The sequence below is a fragment of the Rattus rattus genome, chromosome 9 (genome assembly GCF_011064425.1).
Source record: "Rattus rattus isolate New Zealand chromosome 9, Rrattus_CSIRO_v1, whole genome shotgun sequence".
NCBI classification, from domain to species: Eukaryota; Metazoa; Chordata; class Mammalia; order Rodentia; family Muridae; genus Rattus; species Rattus rattus.
In genome coordinates, this window is record NC_046162.1 from 73,174,884 (window position 1) to 73,190,606 (window position 15,723).

The 15,723-nt window shown below is 46.6% G+C and overlaps 1 protein-coding gene across 7 annotated transcripts in view; it reads right to left on the minus strand.

Moving 5' to 3' along the window:
- Positions 1–7,369: 7,369 nt before the first annotated feature.
- The window catches only part of Tanc2 (tetratricopeptide repeat, ankyrin repeat and coiled-coil containing 2), a 325,356-nt gene continuing 317,002 nt past the window's right edge, over positions 7,370–15,723 (minus strand). For 5 of the 7 annotated variants that reach the window (XM_032914256.1, XM_032914254.1, XM_032914252.1 and 2 more), the window contains 2 exons: positions 13,519–13,619; positions 7,370–12,048 (listed from right to left, as the gene is read on the minus strand). In XM_032914256.1, the coding sequence (XP_032770147.1) occupies positions 10,083–12,048; positions 13,519–13,619 (2,067 nt within the window). In that variant the 3' untranslated portion in view covers positions 7,370–10,082. The remainder of the gene's footprint in view (positions 12,049–13,518; positions 13,620–15,723) is intronic. The other 2 variants (XM_032914255.1, XM_032914253.1) reach the window with 1 other exon arrangement.

Genomic DNA, 15,723 nt, shown 5'->3' on the forward strand with positions numbered 1-15,723 from the left:
CCGCTTGCCTTTTGTCTTCATTTGCTGAGACAAGGAAAGGAAGCAAAGCGTTAAGCTGTCATACATGTGTCATACATGAAGTCCTACCAGAGAGGAGAGACTGTCCTCAGGGTGGGTATAGCAGATAGAGTGACTGGCAGCCCTTGGCACAGGACTGACATGTCTCTGCGGTGGCTGGGTTTGGTCCAGTGGAGCATCCTTCCTTGTCCTTGGCCTGTCTGAGCCTGGGGAGATGGACATGACCACTACAGTGTCTGTTTGACCCTTCAATATGTGTTTCTGACCCTTAAGAAGAGGAGCGAAGCTTTTAAGAATGAGCTGAGATTTGCGTTAGGCTATTTTGTATGACTCAGGCAGGAGCTGTGCTTGTGGGAATTTACATGGGTCTCGCTGTGCCTACCTATGCATGGTGAGCCTTCTCCTTTAAAGCAAGGCATGGTCATACATGCCCGGAATCACAGCACATGTTAGGCAGGTAGGAGAGGCCAGCCTGGACTACAGGGGCAGACCCCATCTTAAACTAATGGGACTCAAGGTGTTAGAACACTTGCCGAGTCTTGACAAGGCCCTGGGTTCTGTTCCAGTGCCACCACCACTACAACAAAATAAGCAAAAATACCCTCAACGTCAGAAACAAAGCTAAAAATCCCCCACTGGAGATCTAACTCTGTCTCTGTCTCTTCCCTCCAAAACATGATTCCTCTGTGTATTCCTGGCTGTCCTGGAACTCACTCTATAGAGCAGGCTGTCTTTGAACTCAAAGCTCTGACTTCCTCTGCCTCCCAAGCGCTGGGATTAAAGGTACTCTGCCTGGTCCCAGAGCTCACTATTTAAAGGGCGCGTACAGAAAATCCACTCATAAAGGGTCCCAGGCATTTGGTAAGCTTTATCCTCTTGCTGTTTTCTAGTGTGTAGGAGACAGAATGGAACTGGTTTTCCCCTGTAAATCAGTGGTTCTCAACATTCCTCATACTGTGACCCATTAATAAGTTCCTCATGTTGTGGTGACCCACTCCCAACCATAAAACTATTTTTGTTGCTACTTCATTAACAGTAATTTTGCTACTGTTATGAATCGAATAATAATGTAAATATCTGTCTTCTGATGGTGTTAGGTGACCCCTGTGAATGGGTCATTCAACCCCCAAAGAGTTTGCAACCCACAGGTTGAGAACCACTGCTCTAAGTCAAGGCTTCCGTGTGGATCTTCCCTTATTTAAAGGCAGCCTAGGGCTTAGCACAGGTACGTGGAATCAATGTCAGATACTGGCTGCTCAGTATTTGTGAGTGCTAGATCCCATCTTATCTCTGGTTTTGTGGTTATTCCTAAATCCTGTGTTCTCATTATGAATTTCCAAATGATTCCAGACACTGGAGGCCAAGGTTGTGCTACCTGTATCTTCTGTGTTGATTTAAATGAGATGAGAGTAAGCTTGTGCTAGCTGCCTTTGGAATCTTGAGAGGTCCCAAGCTAGCCCTCTTGAACTTGAACCTCATGCAGCAAGGCCTGCATTTTGACCTGGTGCCTATGTCTCTGTCAGTGTCCTTTAGATTGTTTCTCCCTTGCTCATCCCTTCCAGAAAAGCAGCAGCAGGGCAGATCAGTTCTGAGCTCTGCCTTTGCCTCTGTGACCTCGAGAAGATTCAGCTCCCAGAATCTGCTTTGGCACATGCACTTTGGAGAAATTAAAGTCATCTGTTAGAAATTTCCCCGATTCTGGCTTTAAAAACCAATCATTGTAAACCTTTGCCAACTACAACGGTGGCCAGTCTGGAAAGATGTCCATCAGAATAATAGTGACATGAATGCTCTGGGGCAACCAACTGCTCTCTGACTGGATTTAAGGCCTGCTCCACAGTCAGTCATGTCTGGTGTGACTGGTTCAAGAGCTTGTGGCTGGTCATTGGTCCTAAAGGAGAATAAACGTTTTGTTGTTGTTGTTGTTAAATGGACATAGTATCAAATTGCTTTCTAAATACTTAGGACACTCTCAGATCTCACCAGATAAGCTTCATTTTGCAGTTGATGGCAGTTATATAAAGAATGATCAAAATGCAAAGAATAATATCCCTTTATCTTAAGGCTCTGGGATCATTATGAAGTCTCTCTCTCTCTCTCTCTCTCTCTCTCTCTCTCTCTCTCTCTCTCTGAATCTGAATATCCTACCTGCCAAGGATTGTTGCTAAAAGTGTCTTCTGGACATGACAGGGCTGCTGCACAACTCAGCCACTGACTACAAGCAGATGACCTGCTCAAGTTCAAGCCAAAAATCCAAGAATGGCGTGCAGGAGGGGCTGATGAGGTCCAACCCCCTACCTGAGGCACTATTAGTGACTGATGGCTTCTGTGGGACGGACAGTCAGTTTCTCCAGGGATGTGGCCATTGCTAGGTTGCTCTTTCTCCTACAGATGGCTTTATACCCAGCATACACTTGCAACACTAACTGGACTCAATGGATTAGAAACATTAGGCTGGGAAGGCTATCTGGGAGGAGTCAAGGACTGGGGTCCTTCTCATAGACATGTATGGTATTCCTAGTAAGTTAAAACCATTTTTTTAAAGACTACTTATGAAAGACTAGCTCAGCAGATGTCTTCATGGCTTTAGTTAAGTGTTGGGTAGGTACTCCTGGTAGCATATTTGTGAGGGAGCCACACTGCCTCCAGAGGGCTGGAAAAGGCAGGAAGAAGCAAGTTGGGAGGCTGTGGAAGTAACCTTTACTTCCTCCTATGCTTGGCCCATGTTTGATGGAGCACCCTGTGACATGTTTCAAGCCATGCCCTTTAAAAACCTTTAAGTAAATAATGGTTCACACAGGGAGGCCTTGCTTCAGAAGACCACTGATGCGCTGATGAAAAACCTTTTGGCTGCTGTGTCAAGTCCCTAGCTCAGTCTCTGGGTATAATCCAGCCCAGGCAAGAGAACAGACTCTGAGCCTTCTTTTAGTCCTTTTACATGGGCCTACCAGGCCTGGTTTTATCTTACTCCTAGGAGCACAGTGACTCAGTCATGAGGTGCTCTGTGTTCCCCCAGCCTGCCTTTTAAGCTATTCTGCTCCACTCGCTGCCACTGGGTTCTGCCTGATTTTCCTTGGCCCAGTGGAGGTGTGTGGTTCTTTTACAGATCAGCACCGGGGGAGCATCTACCCAAATGGTCACCAAAAAGCAGCTAGTAACAGACAAGTTTCGAGGAATTTCTGGGAACCCATGCAGACATCTGCTACTGATTCATGAAGTGGCTTTCTATCTAGAAAATTCCTTTTAAGGATTACTTTTTTCTAAACTCTACCTTGTTCTATTCTTTTGATGCCCCAAGAATCCTTTACAAGCTGGGGTTTTGTGAACTTTTTTTTTTTTTTAAGTTGTTAATGAAGCAATGGCTATCAGACCTAGCATGTGAGTTCTCCTAGGATCTTTTCTAATTTACAAAGGTGATTTTGGTATGCAGGCTAGCTGGCTGTGCCTGTCCTGGAGTTTTCCTGCTTTCTCAGATTTTAGTTGTTTGGGAACTGGGTCTAGATGCCCAGTAGGATCATTGTTGTCATTGTTAGTCATGGTAGATGGGGAATTCCTAGAGGAGAAGGAGAAGTCACACCTCTGAAGAAGTACTCGGCAGGACCCTCAGAGTAAAGATGGCTACAGACCAATTCCTGAGAATTGGGCAGCATGAGGGCTGATGGGCTGGGTGGGTGGGGCTGCTGACATAAACTGGTGCTCTTGTTTGTCTCTCAAGTAGACAAAGAGGTTTCAGTGGGGCAGGCAAGACTCACCCCACTTAAAGGTGCTGAGAGTTTTAGGGAACAGTAAGCAGTAAGCTTTCTGCTCCCATTGCAGCTCCTGAGCGCTATGTCTCGAACTAGAGACATCCAGATGAACTCCTGAAGGGCTAAGGGTCTTCAGTTTGACTAACAAGCTAGTCTCTGGATCTACACCACAGGCTGCATCCCATTCTTGGACTCAGCATCTCTAAACCATCAGTTAGGCTGGCAGTGTACTGCAAGCTTAGATTTTGGCAAGGTGGTGATATTGGGGTGAACTTCAGCTACCAAAACTGAAGCAACTAAACTGGCAATAGTGGGTGCCAGTGTCCTCAGCTACTTGGGAGGCTGAGGCAAAAGGATCACTGGAGTCCAGAAGTTTATGGCCAGCCTCAGAAAACACAGTGAGATCATGTATTAATCAGTCACACATTCCAGACAAACGAAACATGATGGGAGTACAGCATTCCTGTGTAGCTGCTGAGGAAAAAGGCTCCCTTTAACTCCACATAGCCAGGCTTCACTGAGGTCCTAGAATCATCTTGGGCCAACAGCTCCCTCAAGTGCTATCGGTGTCCACCTCAGAGGAGACATGCGGCAACTCAGTGAACAGACGCCGGAAGGTGTGCCTCTGAGCCTCACAGCAGAGTAAACAAGTCAGCAGGAACCTGGCCTTAGCTTTGACCTTGATGTTCTCCCTTGGGGTGGCATCCTTAGCACTGCCGTTTCAGTTAGGGGTGAGCTTGGAAGTCAGTTCCCTGATAGAGTGAGGAGGGAGAAAAGCAGCAGACAGCAGGTTTCTCCAAGTGTTGACCATTTATAAATACGTACATTTGCTTTCATACATACAGTTCATTGTACAGATGACGCTCTGTATACATGGGGCAGGAAAATGCATTCATTTGAACTTTTCACATCTATCTCACACAGCTCACATGTACAGACAATAAAACTGTTCAAGCAAGTACAGTAGAGAAAATGTCTTCCTTATACACGGGGCTGGAGGCCTCCGCTGGGTGTGGGGCATCCCCACTGCACGAGTTCACGACCGTGTGGTGTTCGATATATCAGGATAGAGAACAAACATGCATTGGATAATATACTGTACAGAGAGAGTCCTTTACATCTGAGTTATAGAAAACCTAAAGGAAAACTAAGTGCATTAAAGCTTTTTCCAGCAAGTGTCTTGAAAGGACAGCAAAGAGGAATAATCAAAATCATATTAGTACAAATCACTCTTTAATTGTCGACTGTACATGTCTGTACTAATTAAAATCATCTTGGGTTTGGAGGAGACAGGACAGAGAGACAGATGCTGTGCTAGATGGAAGGAGGCCATGCCTGAGAAGGGCACCTGCCCTGGGCCCCACAGGGAACCGGCCCAACTCAGCAGGAAATCAGCCAAATGTCAAAGAACAAAACAAAACAAAGGCAAGGCAAAGCAAACCAAACCAGGACAGGAAGTAGAACTTACAGGATTTCCAAAATAACCTTGAATGAAGTGGATATCTAGAGCCAACATCTCTAACTCCCCCTCCCCCAGTGAATGGGTACACAGTAAGGCAGGTACATTCAAGTACTGAATTTTCCAGAATTAACTCTCTGTCTGGTCCTGGGGATTGAAGGGAGTGTGTTGAATCCTAGCCAGATTTTCTGGTTAGTGATTAGCAAAGGAAAAAATCCAGCCATCAAGTGCTACAGAAACAAAGCAGCTAGGCCATGTCCTTTCCACGGAGTAGGTCTACCTGAAACCAGGAGGTGGTGCTGGCTGGCATCTTGGGCAGCCAGCTGCAGCCTGACTGGTCAGCTTAGTGTAGGGATCACAGTCAGCAGGAAAAAATGAGATGATAGGGTGAGGAAACATGAGAGTAACACTTGATTTTTGGTGTCCAATTACACGTTCATTTGGTACTGACTTTCAAAGCTCTGACTGTGGCCATCCTGTGGCCACAAGCATCTCAGGGTGGCTCAGCTGCTGTGAGGCATCGGACACCGAAATGAAGGTTACCAACACTTCAGCCCTTGAGTGGTCTGTATTACAAAAAGAGTTGATGAAGACCCAGTGAGTGTTCAAGTAGCTCTGCACAGTGGCTCCACCAGCCCCGGTGTGCTTGTGTGCACAGTGGCTCCACCAGCCCCGGTGTGCTTGTGTCCAGGCCCCTAGCCAGCCACCTTTTCTTGGGAGCAGCCAGAGCTGAGTTCAAGGCATTGCATGGTGAAGGTTTCCATGACGCGTCTTTGTAGGTAGCTCTTACCCTAAGCCCTTTTGTTCACTGTTAGTCATGGTAGATGGTCAGTCTGGAATTCCCAGAGGAAAAGGAGAAGTCACACCTCTCAACAAGCACGAGGCAGGGCAGTATGGCCCTCAGAGTAAAGGCGGGAGCAGACCCCTTCTTGAGAACTGGGCAGCCTGAGGGCAGACGGGTAGGGTGGGTGGGGCTGCTGAGCGTGCAGAGGCTCAACAGAAGATGGGCACAGAGGCAGCATATCCTGCCACCTAGGGAGCCTGTTCCATTGTGTGGCAAAGATTCAGAGAGCAACTGGTTTTGTCCAAGGCATTTCTGCAGTAGAAAAATAACCATCTTTAATCAACCACCCAACCACGATACTTCTGGAGTTATAAAAGTCGGAGGCTGAGTGGAACTAAGAGGAACGGTTCTAATGGGGAGAAAGAGAGCTCAATGTAACCTCCCGAACAGGTGGTGTTCAGAGTCTGTCTTGCTACAGGTGGCATGGATACATGAAGACCCTCCAGGCTTTTATTCCCTTCTTCCTGAACCTCTAGTCTATGGGCCTGCCAGATGCACTGGCAGCAGCTCCATGAAGCCATTCTTTGTAACCAGGTAAGTATGATGCAGAGTCACAGTGACACCTAGTGGTAGAGTATGGTGAAGCACAAGTGACATCCACATATCCCGCTGCATATGACTAAACGCTAAGGAAAAATACTTATGGATATTAAATTAGATACTGGTTTAAATTTTTTCTATTGGGTATATCTCTGGAATATAAAAATACCAATATTTAGAGGGGATCATAAACTACTATACAATATAAGGGCCGAGAACATCTTTCTCTAAGCTGTTCTGTTTACAATAATTTAGGAAAAGTGATAATCCAGGCTTAACTAAAATCAGCAAACTTGGATATCTGGACAACAACCTGGGACACTGTACACAACTCTAATTAGTGGAATTTTCCTGAGCCATCGAGTTTAAGATAAACACATCTAGAAAGGGGCGCCTGGGAGAGGACCGAGAGGGGGTTGTGCTCTATTAACTGGGGACTTTAATAGTGCACGTCTGCAACTTGGACAGACACAACAGCAGATACAAAATGATCTCCATTTGTCCGTGCCAAATTCTCATGTTACACAGGTCTTCCCTTTACTTTGTAAATAAATGTTAATTTTAATTGTTACGTGTGTGCCTTACTGATCCAGTAAATAAATGAACCATGTCTCAGGAGTCCCTAAGAAAATTGCTGGAAAAGCACTTTAAAATCACCGCAAATGTTTTCTTGTGTTTAAAAATTCTTAATCTTTGAGGCTTATATACAAGTTATTTCTTGTGCTATAAATGCTGTGATCCACTGCTTGATTTCTTTCCTTGTTTTTTTTCTTGAAAAACAAACTAGAGACAAGAGTGACTCTGCTAATTTCTAATGCAGACATTACTCACACTTAAATATCCAGTATTTATCAGTTACAAATTCAAACAGTAAAGTGCACCCATTTATAGACATGATGTGATGGAAACCCACTAGTGCAAGAATTTTGGGCAAAGGAACTTGTTTTGGTGAGAAACCTACAAGCTGAGGTTTGTCACCTGTCTCTACTTAAGGGTGATGTGAATTGAGTGAGCAGGATTTGCCAGTTTAAGATCTGTCTTCCATCCTGAAGCCATGTGTGTCTGGCAAATGCTCCTTGTTGGGAAGGGAGGGAGGGCAGGTTTGTTTAAGATACAGTACTAAGATCAACCGTGGCAGTGATGTAGCAAAGCAGGGCAGGCCGTCTGCATCCAGGGAAGATGCTTGTCTCCTGCCTCGGGAAGCTCCCATTGGTGTTTTCTTTTAATCAACCCCACTTGCTCCCAGTGGTGGCATGTACTCCCTTACAATGTCTAGGGAATAACTGTGGTTTGATGCTGATATTTCAGGTGGGGGTAGTGATGCTAATGCTCTTTTCCTGGGAGAATGAGGGACCCTGGGTAATAGTGGCAGCTGTGGTTATTTTTAGGCCCGCACGGCACTCTAACCCACCTGGGCAGGTAAGGGTGGCTTTCCAAACAGGTGGGGGCACTTTTCTGTGGATTGTAGTAGCTTCCTCAGAGGTGCTTCGAATAAGATACAGTGTGATGCAGAGACCAAGAAAGCTGTGTCCAGGCCACACAGGGAGCCAAGAGGCTGCTGCTCTTAGCTACAGGCTGACCCCACAGCTATAAACTTCTTCCAGATGGGAGAGACGAAGATACAGACAGGTGGATGGACCGGTAGGGAGAAATGACTGGTGCCTATCCTAGTCTAGGAGATTGGGGCAGTTCTTCTACATCACAGTAAAAACAGTCTTGCTTATAGAGATGTGTCCTGATCTGTTTTAGGCTTGGGGGAGCCTGGGGTCCACCTATTGGCAGAATCTAAATCAGTGATGAAAGGTTTGTGATCTTAGTGTCATGCTCTGCATGTCTTCAGATCCTATCAGAGAACCGCACTCCAGTCAGATCACAGCTGCATTCTGTTTAAGAAACTGTCCTTCCTGCAGCCCTTTACTAGGGAGTAAGGTGCTCCCTAAGAACGAAGTACCAACACCCTGGTCAGTTTGCTGGGCCCAGTGGCTTGGTTTTAAGAGCTGAGGTGCAGCCAGAGATGGGACTGTGCTACAGCTTTGGTTCTTGGTTCTTGTTGCTTACCTCATAGTTGTCTCAGCTTTTCAAAAATCAGGTTAGCGACCAGCCACAAGACAGATGGAGACTAAGGGAGGAAAAGGCCTGCTACAATCTCCTGCCCCTACCCAGTGCTCAGAGCAACCTGCAACACTTTTGGCTGTTTCTGATTTTCAAAGACTACCATTAAACACTCCTAGATGAAAGAGACAATTCCTTTAACAGTGAATAATGAAACCAGAGGTCTTCAAATGGAATTAGTTAACAGCTGGCATGGAACACATTGGGCTGGGTGGAAACCCTGGGATAGGTCTTACAGTCCCAAGAGAACCCAAGCAGGTTCTGGAAGAAACTCTTTACAACGCCATCTTGGTTTGGGACAAGGGACATCAGCTGAACGCAGCCTGGCTCCAGGTGAAAATGCAGTCAGCAGGGTTACTACACCAGCCAGACCTCAGAGTTCAGTGGGGCTTTTGTGATCTAAAATGCAGACTTGAGACAGCTTTCTCTCAGTGAGAAACAAGAACAATTTCCCCCTCTTTGTCCTCTTTTCTCTATACTTATTCCCTCCTCTATCTAGCCTTGGAAAATCAGCAGCCTTTAGTGGCTAATTGTTGGTTAAAGCCTAGAGAATACCTCTCGGTGAGTACTTTAAAAATACCCACAGTTCTCCTGGAATTTCCTTGGCCAATCAATTTATTTAAAGGACTGGATGTTTGTTAAATGTTCCCCAAATGCTTTTTGGAAAACCAACATAGTAACATTTCAGATAATTATAGTAGGCTTTTCTTTCAATCAATTTAGCATATTCAATCAACCAACCTACCTACCTTCCTTCCTTTCTCTCTTTTTTTTCTTTCTCTCCCTAGACCCCTTTGTACCAGGGGAGGACCAGTAATAAAGTAAATGAAGATTCTAGACCTGACACCTGCAGGGCGCTGGCGTCTGGGGAGGAGACCATGGCACAGCGATGCACTGTGGGCTGGCCATGTGGAACACTGAGGAAGAATGCAAGGACAGAGAGGCATCACACACATCCTAAAGTTTCTAGAAGAAAACAAACAAGAACATCTTACTTTTTAAAAAATGGAAAAGGACATTCACACAACAAGAACACCAGTGAAAGCGATTGTCTCCTGGAAAAAGCTGACCAGTGTGTCTGATCTCCCTGTTAAAGCTCATGGCATAAAATCTCCTCATTGGTGTTGGAAGAGAGGGAGAGAGCATGTGGCTGGGGCACAGAACTGAGAAACTGAAGTCCTGGCTCACCAGAGGCCAGCTTCCCAGTCAGCTGCATGCAAAGGATTTCAACATGTGGGCTGTCACCTCTGAACACCACACAGAAACTACATGAGAAATTAAGCCAGAGAACTACCTCAGATGTGGAAACCAAGCCTGAAAATGTGCAGTGAAAACATATGGGTCTCACTCCAACAAATGTCTCTTAAACATTAGACTCCACAAATGGTCTCTTTGGTTTGATAGGCGATGTCTGCCCTTGTCGAGAGTCCCGAGACAGTTGCCTGTACAGGTTGTCCTGGTATGCCTGAGCCACTGGTAGGGTCCGTGCCACCTTCACATCAGGATAAGAGGAGGCCTGGCTGACTCTTTCCAAGAGGTCTCCACGGGACCCATTAGCCAGCATCCCATGGGGGCTGTAATAATCGTCCTCCAGCAAATGTCCATTCTGTGCATTGTTGGTTTTGTTATAAAAGGCAATGTTGCTGATGGATGATGGTGGACTGAAGGACTCAGGCTGAGGCAGGTTGCCTGGAGACGTGGGGCTGAGAACGGTATCCACTGATGAGACTGCCCAGGTCCGATTCTGCTGGTGAAGGTGGGGGTACTGTTGAGTCCGGGCTGTTTTATCTATGATCCCCATGAATGGTGTGGTCCTGGATCGGGTGGGCTCACTGGGGTAACCTCCCTGAGTGGGAGACACTGGTGATAGCTCGTCACATGACCTATCATATGCCGGTTTTAGTGGGATCTCCATTTGCTGAATTGAAGAAGAAGGCCGGAAGGTGGGAGTCAGGTTGGCGGTGGATGAGATGCTATTGCTGGATGGAGAAAAGCGCAGGCCCACACTCTGCGAGTGCAGCAGCGGCCTGGGAGTCGGTGGGTGGGGCTTGATTTCATTAGGGTTGACACTGATAGGTCTTCTGATTAAATGTGACACATCAGGGGAACCCAGCTGGCTGGAGGAACGCTCCAGATCTAGTTTTGAGTGACAGACTGGATAATAGGATGCTGATTGGCTACGCCCAATCTGTGGTGTCTGGCTGTACCTCATACCACCTCGATAGGCAGAGGAGGGTCGCTGTGGAAGGTCTTCTTTGGTCAATCCTCCATGTTGACAGATGGCACCAGCACTCAGACTGGCTTGGACATGCTGTACAGGTCTCCCGTCTCCTACAATCCCCCCTATTGATCCCTGATAAACCAATCGGCTCTGACTCACTCCCATGTCCCCCTGTGAAGATTGGTATTTACTGGCCATTGAATGGGCTACTTGGCCATAGGCTCCTGTTGGGATTACAGTGCTTGAATGGACTGCTGAGCTAGGCTGGTTACTTCTTACGATCTGGGCCTTGGCAGGCTGTAACCTGAGCCCTTGCTGGGGAACTGCCACTGGAAGCTGAGGCATCTGGTAGGGCCGCTGGGCCATTTTGGATAGCGGAGATTTTGGTCTGCCAGGAAGCTGACTCACATTTGCTTCTTGCTGATAGCGTACAGGTGAGCCAGACTGGGATCTATAGACACTCATGCTCTCAGCTGGAGGGCTGGCCCTATACTGAGGGCCTCTACGGAGAGGGGAAGGGGGAGGGCTAGGGTATTCCTTGCTTTGCCCTCCCACGGGAGGTGGGCTGAAACGGTACGATGCACCCTGGTGAGCTGGGGAAGTGTGTGGTGGGCTAGGCCTATAATGAGAGTTCTGGTGAGTCGGAGAAAGAGCAGGCGAGGTGGACTGATAACCTTGTCTAGTGGGAGAGCCTACAGAACTATTGGACCGGAAGTCAAAAACCTGATGAGAGCCAAGAGGTGAGCTAGAGATGTAGGCTGAGTCCCGATGGGCTGGAGAGGAGGGTGGGCTCTGGATTACTGGGAGCCCCTGACTGGGGCGAGCCTCTGTCTGGAGGCCAATAGAAACATTTTCAACATCTTGTTCCAAGTACTCCTCCTCAAATATGTCCTGTACAGAGTATATATCTTCAGGCTGGGGCTCAGGCTCTGTTTCTTCCTCTGGCAGCTCCTCTGGAGGCTGCTGGGGTGGTGGTGGCGGCTGTTGCTGCTGCTGCATCTGTCTGCATTCTTCCTCCACTCGCATCAGAAGCCTCTGGATCTCACGGTTGTTTGGACATAGCTTGATGGCCTCTTTCAGGTCCTCTAAGGCTGCTGCAAACTGTCTGCTTGACAAAATGCAAACACAAGAATGGGAGTTATTCAGAACAGACAAGAATCACCAGGAGCAGAGAACATGGCCGCCAGTTCAGACCATTGCATCAGGCAGTATTTGGGGGACTCAAGAGGGTCAAATTCAGTCTGACTTAGGAAGGAAACAAAGGCTGTTATTCTAGGAGAGTTTAGAATGAGTTCCTAGACACTTTGGCTTTATCTTCCTTCTGGCCTCTCTGGGGTCAAAGAGGCTGTCCTCATTAGGTCAGTGCAGATAGGCCCTTCGGGAAGATCTTAGTGCCCAAGGACAGCCTAGGTAGTGTGAGGGTTGGTTGGGGTTGTCATTTACAGTGTCACTGTCAAGTAGCTTAGGAACGAAGCAGTAAGTAATTGTAGTGTTTAAAAATCTGATCCAGTGTAATTTTTATTTTGTGTGGGGGTAGAGGGTTTGAGACAGGGTCTCTCTATGTAGCCCTGCCAGTCCTGGAACTTGCTATGTAGACCAGGCTGGTCTTGAACTAGAGAGATCCTCTCGCCTCTGCCTCCCAAGTGCTGGGATTGAAGGCATGTATTACCATGCCCAGATGATTGTGTTAAATTAAAAAAAATATTCTCAATATATTTGTCTAAACTTCAGGACATTCTAGGCCTCTTACATTCTAGGAGTGACGTCTGTCTTTGGTCCCTTTTCCCCATCGCCTGACAGTACTGTGTATCTTTCTGCTGGGTCACAGCCCACAGGAGTCAGTGTGTTGCTTAGGTGACTGAGAGTGGAGCTGAGCTTACTCCAACAAGACCCTCATTTACAAATGAGGAAACTGAATCACAGAGCTATTCCTATGGGAGAAGGCTGGGTGCTGGGTAGAGGCATCAAGGACAATGACTGGCAGTTTTTTGATCCCTCTGGAGGCTCTCTTACTCAGTGGCCAAAGCACAGCAGATGGGTACAAGTAATGGTGCCTTCTCAGTCCTAGCAGCAGGACCTCCTGTCTGTCTGTCTGTCTGTCTGCCTGCCTGCCTGCCTGTCTGTCTAGGTGAGGATGGTCAATGTCATCAGACTTAGGAGAACCCTCTATCAAGGACTGAATAATCTCAGAAGTTCCTAAATGCCTGTAGGAAAGGAAAGGAATGGAAAGGAAAAGTCTGTGTAAGTGATTGTCCTGTTCTTCCTGCCGAGAAGGAACAGGGAGGTTTGGCTTAAGTAGCTTCCTCTTTACTTCAATTTTATCTCTTTATGCCATTGGCTTGAGGCTGAAAATTGACTGAGACATGACATAGGCTTCCTGGAAGGAAGTGCCATTTTCCACGTTACCTTTCTCCTAAAGCGCCCAGGAGAAGTGCTGATCGTGAGCAGTGCCCTGTCTGCAAAGCCTGGCCCTGAGAGTTGGCAAGGGCAGGCACATTGGGTGCACACATCCCAGGGTGGCCTACGTGGCCTTAGCCACATTTTCAGACACTGCTTTTCTCACCCTCCCTTGCCTCACCTGCTGCTGCGTTTTGCCCTTGCTCTCGCATAGTATGCTTCATAAGATTTCGGTTTCAGCTCCAGGGCCTTAGTAGCAAATTCCTCCGCCATTCCAAAATCCTGTCATTACAATAGGTGTGCAATGAGTCATTGAAGAGATACACAAAAGACAACTTGGGAATAAAACAAATTATAAGTACAATCCTTTGACACTTGTTGATGGAATGCCTGGGGTTCATGATCTACCCATGGCTCTACCCATGTGGCCCACAGACTGAAAATTCCCCCTGCCTTCCACTGTGTCTCTGAAACCACTAACTGAACTTTACTAGTCCAAAGTACTAAAACACTTTTGAGTTTCTAGCTGTTCTTTATAGCCCAGAAACCAAATATTAGACCTCTGTAGTAAGAATCCTAAAGTTGGAAACCTAAACTCTCCACACAAGAGTAGAGACACAGATACTTCAGGGGGCATTCATTCTGTTGGTTCTCCTTGTGGTTGTGCTGACTGAGAATGTACCCCACAGAGCCCAGGAGAAAGGTCTGGGTAACAGCAAAGAATGTTGACTAGGTATGAGAGGACATGGGGATGCCAGACAGACAGGTTCAGGTCTCTGGTCTATCCTAACTCAAGTCACTTGAACATTCTTTACACCCACACTGTTTCAGCCATAAGGTTAAGCATAATACATTTAAATTCTATGTATACTAGACATACACACACTCACACACAAGACATAGAGTAGGTCCCCGTACTATATGAATATTCATATTTCACAGATACTTCTCTGGCTTGTTCCTTTTCCTGTTTGATTTCTTACTTAGGAAACATTCAAATTTTCAAAGAAACAAGTAGACTCTGGGTGTGACTCATTGTGCTGTCCTGGAGACATCCTGGAGAAGCCCAGTCTCAGAGATACTGCTGCAACCATGACAACTCTCAGGAATAGGGTCTGAAGCATATAATATTGAGTAGGCAATGCCTGTCCTCTTTAAGATCTCCTTAAATACTAAGTTAAAGTGCAAGTTTTAGTCTTCACTGGGGGTGGTTCTATGTTTTGAGACATAGTCTTGCTATGTACCCCAAGCTACCCTAGAACCCCTAATCTTCCTGCTTCTGCCTCAAAAGTACTGGCATTACAGACACATGCCACCATATTTGGCTTAGATTTTTCTCTTCTTTAAACATCAGAATCATAGTAGAGCAGAATTACATTCATAGTTCCTAAGGCAGAAAACAAGGTAGAAGAAAGGTCCTGGGGCACAGGTTAAGGGCTCATAAGAAATTGTCTACTGAGGTGCGGGGGCTTCTGGTGCTTCGTGCAGTGTTGGCTCCTAAGAGGTAATTACTGGCTTTGTAAGGAAATGGTATGGACTATGTTCTATCCCTCGTTTCCAACCTTTCCCTTTCCTCACTTGAGAGATAACCATTGTATCTAAGAATATGAGAGTAAAACAGCTCTTCTTCCTATGAAGACCTATGGGGGGGTGGTCTTGTGCATGTTAAGCAAGAACCATGTGACTGAGCTAATACCCAAAGCAAAGTTTTAAAAGCCAATTAAAAGCGAGGAAGAAAAGAAGTCAGAAGATCGGCACATGCTGGGAAGCTTTGCTTCACTTTTAGGGGAGGGCCACATTGACCTCTGGGACTGATTCCATTGCTCACATGAGAACCTCAGGTAGGACTTTACTATTATACCCCAATACCTTCCACACTTCACCTCTGCCCAAAGTTATCTCCTCCTTGCCCCAACTCCTTTCTGCCTCTGAAGGCAGAACTGTGTCCTCTGAGACAGCCAAGTCTATCTCAGGGCTCTTTCTTGGTCAGGTTTCAGGGCTGAAATCAGTGATGCAGAGGTTTTATGTACATAAGCCTTCTGGACTTGAGAGCAGATCCTTTTCCACTGCAGCCAGAACCTTCCTTCTGGACAGGTTACTCTTGAATCTCTCACTGATCAAAACTTCCTGCTTGGTTTGGATTACTTCTATCTCCTGAGTGACTGTGAAACCACTAGTGGATGTCAGTGACTCTGTCCTGACTGTAAGCACTTCCAGTACCTGAGGTTTTCTCAGCTCAGGAGCTCTGCATGACAAAGGAGCACTGGCTGAAGCTATCCCTGCAAAGAATGGAGAAGAGCCAAGGACAACTGGGGGTGAGAAAGAGCCTGAAAGAATTTTAAGATTTCATCCAAGCAAGAAGGGGTGTGATATACTGGAATATAGA